The sequence below is a fragment of the Chiloscyllium plagiosum genome, chromosome 3, assembly GCF_004010195.1.
Source record: "Chiloscyllium plagiosum isolate BGI_BamShark_2017 chromosome 3, ASM401019v2, whole genome shotgun sequence".
In the NCBI taxonomy this organism is placed as follows: Eukaryota; Metazoa; Chordata; class Chondrichthyes; order Orectolobiformes; family Hemiscylliidae; genus Chiloscyllium; species Chiloscyllium plagiosum.
In genome coordinates this window covers 28724361-28737158 of record NC_057712.1, presented here as the reverse complement: position 1 = coordinate 28737158, position 12798 = coordinate 28724361, and the positions used below count along the sequence as shown (strand labels likewise).

General features: G+C 41.0%; 1 protein-coding gene across 2 annotated transcripts in view; it reads left to right on the top strand.

Moving 5' to 3' along the window:
• Positions 1–200: 200 nt before the first annotated feature.
• The window catches only part of agpat5 (1-acylglycerol-3-phosphate O-acyltransferase 5 (lysophosphatidic acid acyltransferase, epsilon)), a 99782-nt gene continuing 87184 nt past the window's right edge, over positions 201–12798 (top strand). For both annotated transcript variants that reach the window (XM_043679258.1, XM_043679250.1), the window contains exon 1: positions 201–643. In XM_043679258.1, coding sequence (XP_043535193.1) covers positions 425–643 — 219 coding nt within the window. In that variant the 5' untranslated portion in view covers positions 201–424. The remainder of the gene's footprint in view (positions 644–12798) is intronic.

Below are 12798 nucleotides of genomic sequence, written 5' to 3'. Positions count from 1 at the left end.
ACTCTAAATCGGGTCCAGGCAGGAGTGAGCAAGTGCTGAGATCACTGACAGCAGCAACAACAACAAGATTGAAAAGCAGAAGTGTGTAGTTCTTGTGAAAAGGGATTGATTTCTGAGCCACATGGATACCTTGCACTGATTCTTTCTCCAGGGACTGACTCAAGACCCCGCCTCCCCCGTTGCTAGGGGAGGGGGCGCCAGCGCCAATGAGCGGGCGCGATGTTGGGGGGTGGAGGGAGGAAGGAGGCGCCGTTCGCTCTCTCGCTTTCTCTCAACATGGTGGAAGCGTGAGGCCGTGAGATCGCTGCCGTTGCCCAGGAAGGATTCTGCCCACCTTTTAGTCCCCCGCCCACCCGAGCCTGGCCCCCTCTCCACTGTCCTCCTTCCCCCGGCTCCCACCTTCTCCTCTCCCTCCTCGGCCACGATGCTGCTGTCCCTGGTTGTCCACACTCACTCGCTCCGCTACTGGCTGCCGGCCGCGGTGATGATGGGCACGGCCCCGGTTTACCTCCTCACCTGGGCGGCCTGGCGCCTCCTCTCCATGCTGCTGCCCGCCCGCCTCTACCACATCATGGACGACCGGCTCTACACCATCTACCAGAGTGTCGTCCTCTTCTTCTTCGAGAGCTACACCGGGGTGGAGGTGAGAGAGCTTTTTACCCAGAGACTGACAGACTGACATGGATGGGAGGTGACCCACCTGCTCCAGCCCCAGTTACAACTCTAGCTTTCCTAAATACTCCCAGTACTGACACCAATACTTCCCTCCCCCACCTTCCTCGGCCACCCCCTCTTCCCATTGCCAGCCTGCAAACGTTTGTAGTAACAAGTCTACAGTCTGACATTTAACACAACGCAAGGATGTATAATCGAGTTGTTCAAGATCAACTGGACACCCTCACGTATTCTTTTCGAATAATTTCACATTTCTGCTGAATTATAGTTTGACAGTAGTCGATGAAATCTTCCCAGAGTGAGCTTTGGGAGGGTAAGATATTGTCAGGTATTAGGCAAACATGCCTGCCTCTGCTGACATCCACACACCCTCACTGGATAGCTGTCAGGTAGCAAAAGTCATTCTGAGTTCAACTAGTCCAAAATACTGAGATCTATCACCGCAAACATGGCACCTTTTTGTCTTTAGTCAGTGCCATAGTGTAGACATATCCCTGGAATTTAAAGAGCTCACAAAAGGATCTTTCATTTTGAATTTTGAAATTTGAGTTGGGTTTTGATCTCATTCCAATTTTAGTGCAGATGTGTGGACTATGTACCTGGGACCTATCACAATTACCTCTTACCACCTATTGTCTTCCCACCTACCTTCTCCGCAGCCCCACTACCACCCTCTCCGTCCACCAACCCCGCCACATTCCTGATGAAGACCTCATGCACAAAACGTCAACTCACCTGCTCCTTGGATGCTGCCTGACCTGTGCTTTTCCAGCACCACACTTTTTGACTCATGCTTTTCTAGTCAATAATCCACCCTGTATAAACATTAGCTCATCCAAAACTTGATTGCCTTTGCTCTCGTTCACACAAATTCTTCTTCAAGCATCAGCCTTCTGTTTGTCCATCGAATTCTGGATTCTTTATCATCCACCTCTCTCACTCTAACCATGCCTTCCTCTACCAAGAAAATTTGAGTTCTGGAATTTGCTTCCAGTTTATTTAATTCTCTCCTTGAAGTTCCTCTTTAGATTCGCCTGTTTTGGTCCCTTGTTTGAATATCTTTGTGGCTCAGTGACACATGTTGACATCCAATGCAACTAGAGTGCAATGGTGGTTTTTACAATGTTAGGCTTGATTTATAATCCAAATTGTTGCTGCTTTCTTAAGTTGCAGGAAAAACACATTATGTCCATTACATAAAATATAACTTCAACAATACTGAAGAATAATTCCTCATTATTAAGACTTTTTTTGCTTGGATGTCTTTTCTTACTCAGTTTGTTGTTTACTGCAAATTTGCTGTAAAGGTGTCAGGAGTAAGGAATATAATCATATGGGCATTGATCAGACTTGTAAGATGTGATGCATTGTGTCCCAGAAGAATTGATTTTGTCCGAGATATTCATGTAGGCGAAGCAACTTCTTGTTTTACTTTTTCCTCAGAGAATAGTTAACTTTGTAATTGTGATGAATTCACTTTTGTATTTAACGTTGCTCTTAACTGTTTTGTGTCCATTAAGTCTGTATTTTTCATGTATATAATTTTATAATGTCTGTTCTTCCACATGTGAAGTTGAGTAGGTCATATGGTACAATGTAATACCACATTGCTGTCTCTCAGAGACTTTTATCTTTTATACCTACTTTTTTTTGCTGTTGAACCTTTCCTCCTGATCCATTGGTTTCTCGCTGGAGTGTTTTTCCACAGGATTCTCTAGGGCTTCACCCACGTGGCCATTCTTTATGAATCTGATCAGTGAATTTCAGTCGGCTACTTGTACATACTCGTAACTTTACAAACAAGACCTTACCTCTTGCTCGTAGATTACATATGTATCTCTGGCAAATGTCAGTTGATAGGAGTCATGAGGGTTAAAACTGGCTAGTTTTCCTCTTGCTCACTTTACTACAATAACAAATACATGATGTGGAGCAGGCTAGGGTATAGTCCAACAGGTTTATTTGGAAGCACTAGCTTTCGGAGCGCTGCTCTTTCAGCAGGTAGCTGTAGAGAAGGGCCATAAGACTCAGAATTTAAAGCAGAAGATTACAGTGTCATGCAATTAAAATGATATATTGAACAAACCTAGATTGCTGTTAAGTCTTTGATCTTTTAGAATGGATTGCATGTTTCGGTTCATTATTCTGTAAATCCCAGAACTACTTTTAAGTCACATTCTTGAGATGACTTAAGGTTTTATAAGTAAAGTTGACATCTCAGCTCAGTGCATTAAAGGTGTGAGGTTAGAGTCTTTCTGTATCCCAATCTTGAGTCAGACTGGTTCTATTTCCAAAGTAGGAATTTATAAAATATTGTGTGGATTGACTGCCTGCAGATTGTATTTTGCTCAAAAAGCGCACAATGTTTCTGCAAATGCAAATTCACCACATAGACTTAATATGTATGTGTGCCTGCATGAGAGAGAGAGAGAGAGAAGTGTGTGTGTGCATATGAGTGTAAGTTTCAGTGCGCGTGTGTGTTTGCGTGTATGCATGCTTGGTAAAGTGTGTGTGTGTGTGAGAGAGAGATGGAGTATAAGCCTGAGAGAGTATGTGTGTGCGAGGTGTCTGTATGTGAGAGACTGTGTGTGTGAGAGAGGGTCTGCATGAGTGTGAGAGAGAGAGAGGAGAGGGGGAGAGAGAGAGACTCTATAGTGGAGTGGGGTCACCTGTAATGTAATATGAACCCAAGGTCCTGGTTGAGGTCATCCTCATGGGTACCAAAGCTGGCTATCAGCCTCTGCTTGGCCACTCTGCTTTGTTGCATTTCCCAAAGTCCACCTTGGAGGATTGTCACCTGAAGATCTAAGGCTCAATGTCCCTGACCACTGAAGTATTCCCTGACTGGGAGGGAACACCCCTGGCTGGTAATTGTTGCGTGATGTCCTTTGTTTCTTTGTCATAGCGTCTGCTCTGTCTCGCCAATGTACCATGCCTCAGGGCAGCGTTGCCAGCAGCATATGGGATAGACAATGTTGGTCGAGTGACATGAGTACCTGCTGTGTATGTGATGGGTGGTATCCCCAAGTGTAATTGTAGTATCCACTAACATGTCTTGCAGTGGTTGCCATGACAGGGTTGTATGGTATTGTGGTTGATGTCCTGAAGGCTGGGCTGTTTGCTCTAAGCAATAGTCAGTTTAAGGTTTGGTGGGTGTTTAAAGGCAAGAAGTGGAGGTGTAGGGAAGGTTTTGGCAAGGTGCTCATCCTCATCGATAATGTGTTGCAGGCTGCAAAGAACATGGCATAGCTTCTCCACTCCTGGGAAGTACTGGACAATGAAGGGTACCCAATTGGTTGCATCCTGTGTCTGTCTCTTCAGGAGGACATTACCGTTTATTGCTGTGGCACGTCAGAACTGGTGATCGATGAGTTAAGCATTGTACCCTATTCTTATGAGGGCATCCTTGAGCACCTTCAGGTGTCTGTCATGTTCCTCCTTATCTGAACCGATCCTGTGTATGTGTAGGGCTTGTCCATAGGGGATGGCTGTATTGATTTGTTTAGAGTGGAAGCTAGAGAAGTGCAGCATCATGAGGTTATCCATGGGTTTGCAGTAGAGTGAGTTACTGAGGTGCCTCACAGACAAGGATGTCCTGAAGTATGGTACATTGGTGACACTAGGCAGACACGACAACAACTGATAAATGAACATCATGCAACAATCGCCAGCCAGAGGTGTTCCCTCCCAGTTGGGGAACACTTCAGCAGTCAGAGACATTTGGCCTTGGATCTTCAGGTGACCATCCTCCAAGGCGGACTTTGGGATGTGCAACAACACAGAGTGGCCAAGCAGAAGCTGATAGCCAAGTTCGGTACTCATGGGAATGGCCTCAACTGAGACCTTGGGTTTATGTCACACTACAAGTGACTCCACTACACTACACACCCTCTCTCACCCTCCCTTCTTCATAAAATGTGCCCCATGCCCTGATAAGTCTTGCACCTTTGTGAACTGTCACGGGGAATCATAATGTTTTGTTGAGTTTGTATCCTTTTGTCATTACCCTTTCTCTTCAGAAAATCATTTCTCACCTAGTTTTGCTGCGGTATTTGCAGGGCAATCAAACTCGCAATATTTTTCTCATCATTCATAACTATAAATGAAAAAACATTGACAGCACAAATAGATGCAAATATTGATCATCTGGAAATGTCTGAATGTATTGATCTGTGTCCTAATGAATTGTATTGATTTGAATACTTCTAGCTCTTTTACTTTACCATGGAGGTGTGGCAAATGATATCAAAATATTTATATTTGTGCTCCATTTATAGTATTTGCTCAGTTTCTTTATTCAAACAACTTTTTGTTGAAGTGTATTACTTATGAAGTTGCCTACAGTTATCACATTGATGTGCATAGCATGAGTTGACAGTATGAGCCAAGGATAATAACATAATGCTGATGTGAATTTGTGTGTTCAGGCTGGGCTGGACTTGTAATGTCATAAGTAATAAGCAATTTGGATGTTACAAGTCACACAGCAAGACTGAGAGTTGGATGCATTGAATTATCTCTGCTCATTTAGCAAGTCACACAAAGTTGATCTAATGCTATAGGCAGTAGCAATAAACAAAATGACTTCCAGGCCCAATGGGGATCAGCAGAGATGAATTATTTAGCAAGTAAGTGTGAAGTTAAAGCCCACATTTTGTTTATTTATGTTGTCTTTCCACAGTGCTAAGTGATTATATCCCAAACATTCCTTTTAACATAGTCCGGTTATTTCTCTAACAGCTGTGTCAATGTTGTGAATAGTTTCTCTATTAAGTATACAGATCTTCAAACTATCGAGAACAGTGAGAGAATGTCAGCCATATATGGTAAAAGTGCTTATAAAAAGCAAAATAATCTGGATCTGACTGGAAACCTGAAATAAGAACAGAAAACATTGGAAATACTCAGCAGGCCTAGCAGCATCTATGCAAAGAGAAACATTCACTTTGCAGATCTGTGGCATGTATTCTGATGGGAATTCACAGACTTGAAATATCAATTCTGTTTCTCTCTCCATCGATACTGTTGAATATTTCCAGCATTTTCTGTTTTTATTTTGGAAAGTAAGTAGCATTTAATAAGATATAAAGTAACAGTATTTTATTTTTTTTCAGCAATACCTTTTTTGCCCTTTTCTCCAAGGAGCTGTCAGGCAGGGAGGAAAGGATCGTGTGAGGGAGCCGTAGTTTAATAAGGAATTGGAATCCCTTGTTAAATGGAAGAGGGCGGCCTATGTAAAGATGAGGCGTGAAGGTTCAATTGGGGTGATTGAGAGTTATAAGGTAGCCAGGAAGGATCTGAAGAGAGAGCTAAGAGCAGCAAGGAGGGGACATGAAAAGTCCTTAGTTGGTAGGATTAGGGAAAACCCTAAGGCTTTCTATAGGTATGTCAGGAATAAAAGAATGACTAGGGTAGGAATAGGTCCAGCCAAGGATAGTAGTGGGAAGTTGGGTGTGGAGGCTGAAGAGATTGGGGAGACACTGAATGAATACTTTTCGTCAGTATTCACTCAGGAACAGGACATTGTTGTCGATGTGAATATTGAGTCACAATTAATTAAAATGGACAGCTTTGAGGTATGTAGGGGAGAGGTGTTGGAAATTCTGGAAAGAATGAAAATAGATAAATGCCTGATGGCATTTATCCTAGGATTCTCTGGGAAGCAAGGGAGGAGATTGCAGAGCCATTGGCCTTGATTTTTATGTCCTCGTTGTCTACAGGAATAGTGCCAGTAGACTGGAGGATAGCAAATGTGGTTCACTTTTTCAAGAAGGGGAGTAGGGATAACCCTAGTAACTTCTGTTGTGGGCAAAGTCTTAGAGAGAATTGTAAGGGATAGGATTTATGAACATCTGGATAGGAATAATGTGATCAAGGATAGTCAGCATGGTTTTGTGAAGGGCAGGTCGTGCCTCACAAACCTTATTGAATTCTTTGAGAAGGTGACTAAGGAGGTAGACGAGGGTAAAGCGGTAGATGTGGTGTATATGGATTTTAGTAAGGCGTTTGAGAAGGTTCCCCATGGTAGTTATCTCTATTCTTTACTTTTTGTTCATTAACCAATCCTCTATCCATGCTAATACATTACCCATAATGCCGTGCACCTTTACCTATACAACAGCCGTTTGTATAGTAGCTTGTCGATTACCTTCTGGAAATCCAAATACACTACATCCACGTATCCAATGTGCTCATCATGTGCTCAAATAATTCCAGTAAATGTGTTAAACACGACCTGCCTTTCATGAATCTATAGTCAATGGGACAATTTCTACCCAGATATCTCGCTACTACGCCCTTGAGAGATTCAAGCATATTCCCCATGACAGAAGTTAAGCTAACGGGTACGTTTTTAAAACTATGCTTGCAGCTTTCCAATCTCTCAGAACCATCCCAGAGTCCAGCAGGTTTTAATGAATTACCCCGAGCACGTTTACTATTTCCTCCCGTCATCTCTTCTAGTCCCCTGGGAAACATTCTATCAGGGCCATCCACCTTTCGGCTGTTAGCTTTCCCACTTTACTGAGAATGATTGATTCTCTGTCCTCATCTACCATTGCCTCCATAGGCCTGCAACAATGAGCGTACAGAGACAGTATGTTCCTGATAAGGGCAAGGCTGATAGGTGTATGGAGTGCTGCATGACCCGAGCTATTACAGCTATGTCAGCTATTACAAGGGGGCATAGCTTTAAGTTAAGGGGTGGTAGGTATAGGACAGATGTTAGGGGTAGGTTCTTTACTCAGCGAGTCGTGAGTTCATGGAATGCCCTGCCAGTAGCAGTGGTGGACTCTTCCTCTTTATGGGCATTTAAACGGGCATTGGATAGGCATATGGAGGATAGTGGTCTAGTGTAGGTTAGGTGGGCTTGGATCGGCGCAACATCGAGGGCCAAAGGGCCTGTACTGCGCTGTATTTTTCTATGTTCTATGAGCTAATTATGTTGAAGTGGGAAAAGGTAAACCTCCCAGAATCTAGTTTTGTCATGTCTGTAATATGATGGATTGATTGTTGTTTCCATTTAAGAGTTAACATTTTCCTCAAACTTATCTGGAATCCAAGAGTGTGTAATCTGCTGATTTTTCTTTGCATAGCAGCTAGTTGTAAAATTGTGAACTTTGAATTTTGCCAAACTGCATGACTTTGAAGTTGAATGAATCAATCATAAAAAGAAATTCAGGTCCAGTTAGCCTTATTGCAATCATCAGCTCTCCACACTGTAAACGTGATCAAATAAGATTTGCATGTTCACCCATTAATTCACTCAAATGAATCAGGGACTCTAGGTGAATATGTTGGCAGAAATCTCATCCACAATCATGGGAGCAAGAAACTATAGCATTTATAGACTCTAAGTTTCAATTAAATATGGCAACCATTCACATCACAAATATGCTTGCATGTGCACATTTATTGACTTAGCCTCAACTTACAGCAATTTAGTTTGGCTACAATTTGTTTTTCAGATATTAAGCAGATGACCACTATAAATGTTAAACAACATGCTACATTTGGTATCTGAAATTACCATTTCATTAGATGCTTTTATTTCCTCATTCCAGAGGAGAAAGTAAATTTAACTGCCAACTCCACTTACCATTTTGTTTTTATATTGTTGGTTTCAAAGACCTTCCTGAACGTCAGGAGTGGACTGCAGGCAAAATGCTAAAGACTTGAATGTGGCTTTATAGTTCATCCTGAATTTTTTTCAGAGGGCTATTTAACATTGAGAGTCAGACATAGATTATGATGGAAGAAGGTCTTCACAATGGCTGGTGCTTTGGGGTTTGTAGAAAATTGATTTATCCAAAGGATGTTGGAAGCTGAGAGACTTGTGTGAAGGGATGGGACCATACAGGTCTTTGTAAAATTGACAACTCCTTACGAGGTAAAAGAGTGAGACTCTTTGTTTAAATTTACCGTTCATGCAGGAGCTTTTTCCTCTAAAATAGTTTAAGGTTGTTATATTAACTTTGACAATTCCCTTAAATTAGCTGAATTGATGACTCACCTTAAATCTTGTTATTTGTCATGTTCACATTGATTGGAGATGCTTCTCATAATTTGCCTGAAAATCTAATACAGTTGCCAACATTTTGAAAACAAATCTCCTTACTAGTGTGAAGATATTTTCAGTTCACTTGATAATTCCAAACCCTACGGAAATCCACAATCTTAAGGCTCTTTTTGTGTGATAAGGCAGCTTCACAGTGAATTCTTAGGATTTGCATTTGTAGTGTATTGAATGTGAACGAATTAAAATTTCAGCTGAAAATCTTAGTGCTGCCCTTTGTGCAGGATTTGGATACTAACTTTTAATTGCTTACAATTGCTCCCTGTTTGAAAATTATTTATTTTGAGCTGTTTCCTAATACAAATTTGAAGGAGCATGAAATCTTGTAATACTGAAAATCAATTCCACTGGATGTAATTTTACTTATAGGCACTCATCATATTCTATGAACAAATATTTAAAGATGTAAGGTCTAGTCTGTATATTTACTATCAATTTCCTACAGCTTAGGACATTGGGACATAGTGCTGTTGCTTTCATACCACGTCCCTGATATTATTTTAGTGGGCTGCTTTCCAGCACTTTTTAGGACCAAATTTACTATGCTCATGATGCATAAGGTAGAATCTGCTCATCAAGTGTTGAAAGGTCTTGATCCATCATTTGGCGAATGTGCCAATTTTTCTTCACCTGTTTATGTGAAACTTTGAATCATGAACACTAAACTGCATGCTTGATAATGCTTTACCTCAAAGTCCAAAATGAACGCGCATACTTCAATTTTATTTTCATTTCTGTATTTGTACAGGAACTGTTTATATAAGTTTTATGCCTGTCCTCTGGAAACTTGCTTGCTTACTCTTCTTGTCAAATTGACAGTTTATCCAATAGTTTTGAAATAGTTCCAGAACATTTATTCATTTTGTTTCTATTGGCAATTCCTTCCAATGCCACCAATCTCTTAATTATTACACAACATGACATGGTCTGGTCCCATTGGTGACTTCTAAAGTTAGCTTCAACTCCTTTGAAATTGATTCTTGTGCCCCTTCTGCTGATCTGTTTGGCTAGCTATTTTGTTTGACTACAGTGCGACATTGTCAATATTGCATATCTTTATTCACTATTCAATTTGTTGAAATCTGATGTACCCTTTATTGTGTAATCGAGCTAACCATTAATGTTGCAATCTTATCCTTTGCTTCAGTTTTAAATTATACATTTTGTGGTTCTGTTCACTGAGCTGGAAGTTTTTGTTGCAAACGTTTCGTCCCCTGGCTAGGTGACATCATCAGTGCTTGGGAGCCTCCGGAAGCGGCAGGGACAGACCACTATAAACATCGGAGGAAACATCAAAGAAGCGCTTCGCAGGAGGCTTCCAAGCACTGACGATGTCGCCTAGCCAGGGACGAAACGTTTGCAACAAAAACTTCCAGCTCGGCGAACAGAACCACAACAACGAGCATCCGAGCTACAAATCTTCGCACAAACTTTGAATGCATTTTGTTCTTAAATGACATTTGTCATTAACTTGCCATTTTAGTAATTATCTTGATTTTTGGATGACATTTGCCTTGGAGCTACTATGTCATTGAATGAATGTGAAATTGTTTGAAATATGTTTCCAGAGAACAGTGATTAAAATACAGCAATTTTGCTCTGATGTGGAGTGAAATGGTCAATTTTGCTAAATTCTGATGAAGGCAGGCTTGTTAATAGCTGAGAAACATGGTTAATTCCAACTTGCAATAATTTCCAATATTGTACTTAATTTTCTTCTCTTTGTTTTTAGAAAGGTCTGAAATGGATTTTCTTATGTTAAAACCTCTTCAAATATAATTATCATGATTGAAAAAGCACAAAAAATTAACCTGACAACAGTCCAATCTGTTTTGTGCCAGCAGGGAGGAAACTTGGAATAAATAATCTGGTGTTTGTTGATCGGAACTTGAAAGTATGGGTCAGTAAGTGTAAGCCAGCAGAGATTTGGTAAAGGCAATAATACAATTAGAAAATTCTGGAAATAAGCTACAGCCTGGCATCATCTAAAATGTTTTGTATAAAACTTATGGTATTCATAGTATTTTGCTTCTGTGGTAGAGGTTTCTTTTAAAGAGCTACTACTTGATTTTCAGGGTTTCCTTTGAAGGTAGAGTTGATCTAAATCAAGATTTACTTAAAGCCACGATTTACAAACTTGCTCCACACCTTCGTTAAAGAATATTGAAGCAATGAGAAATTTTGCACTGGGCAGATGGCCAAAAATTCAACAGTAATTAAAATAGTTTTCATCATCTGCCCTACCCCTCCCTGCAAGAAAACAACTTGCCATCCTCCAGTAACTTTCAGTCGAGCAATCTCAAAGCCTGGAAGGCTAGCTCTTTTGGATCAACTAGAATCACAACTTTTTCTGCATATCAACATTTTAAAACAATACAGAAAGCTGGATTTTGCCTACCTGATTTTGTATTCAAGATCTCTCTAGGTTTTACTCACCAGAGAATTGATTGATAGAAAAGAGGAAAGAACCAATGGAAAGAATTTAGAATTTTCCTTTTCTCGCTTTGTTTAGTTAGTGGTATTTGAATTGTTTGTAAATCTTGAAGCAAGGTCCTGGAAGACCGTTTCTAAACTAAAAAGTAAAGATTTTTTAACAAGTAAAAGTTGGGAAATCATGTCATCGTCATATGCACTTTATTAGAGGGCAGGTCCTTGGCACATAGTTTTTTCATATCTCTCTCTTGTCAGTCATCCAAATTGCCTGAAAATTCCTTCAGTTGATTCCAACTTGCAATAATTTCCAACATTGTATTTAATTTACTTCTCTTTGTTTTTAGAAAGGTCTGTAATGGGTTTTCATATTCTCCCCTTCCATTTCCCTTTTTTTTAAAATTCCTTGAAATCTCTCTAATTTCTTCACAAATCTGTGAAATCGTAAAATATGCTGTGCCTGGAATCTGTGTCTGTTCCATTCTTTTCAAGCTGCTTTTTGTGTTTATTCAGCTTTCTGGTTTGCAACTTCTTTTACTAAATATGGCCCTTCTCATGGCTATCCTTGCTCTTATTTCTTTGTTGTACCTTCCAGTTGCAGACATGCTTCTTCACAGCTCTTCTCCATGCTTAATCCTATCTGTTGAGGAACATCAAAGTGGGAGAAAGGGAACCTGTGATTGAAAGGCACGCACTCAAATATGTTCCTCCTGTTGGTAATTAGACCCAGCGCTGAACAGTATAGTGTCTTTTTTAATAGAGTCATAGAGATGTACAGCACATAAACAGACCCTTCAGTCCAACCTGTCCATGCCGTCCAGTTATCCCAACCCAATCTAGTCCCACCTGCCAGCACCCAGCCCATATCCCTCCGAACGCTTCCTATTCATATACCCATCCACATGCCTTTTAAATTGTATCAGCCTTCACCACTCCTCTGGCAGCTCATTCCATACCACCCTCTGTGTGAAAAAGTTGCCCCTTAGGTCTCTCATATCTTTCCCCTCTCACCTTAAACCTATGCCCTCCAGTTCTGGACTCCCCCAATTCAGGGCAAAGACTTTGTCTATTTATCCTATCCATGCCCCTCATGATTTTGTAAACCTCCATAAGGTCACCCCTCAGCTTCTGACGCTCCTGGGAAAATAGCCCCAGCCTATTCAGCCTTTCTTTATACCTCAAACCCTCCAAACCTGGCAGCATCCTTATAAATCTTTTCTGAACCCTTTTAAGTTTCACAACTTTGTGACAGGAAGGAGACCAGAATTGCACGCAACATTCCAACAGTGGCCTAACCAATGCCCTGTACAGCTGCAACGCAACCTCCCAACTTCTTTATTCAATACTCTGACCAATAAAGCAAAACACACCAAACGCCGCCTTGACTATCCTATCTACCTGCAACTCCACTTTCAAGAAGCTATGAACCTGCACTCCAAGGTCTCTTTGTTCAGCAACACTCCCTTGGACCTTATCATTAAATGAATAAGTCCTGTTAAGATTTGCTTTCCCAAAATGCAGCGCTTCGCATTTATCTGAATTAAACTCCATCTGCCACTCCTCAGCCCATTGACCCATCTGATCACGATCCCATTGTAATCTGAGGTAACCTACTTCAC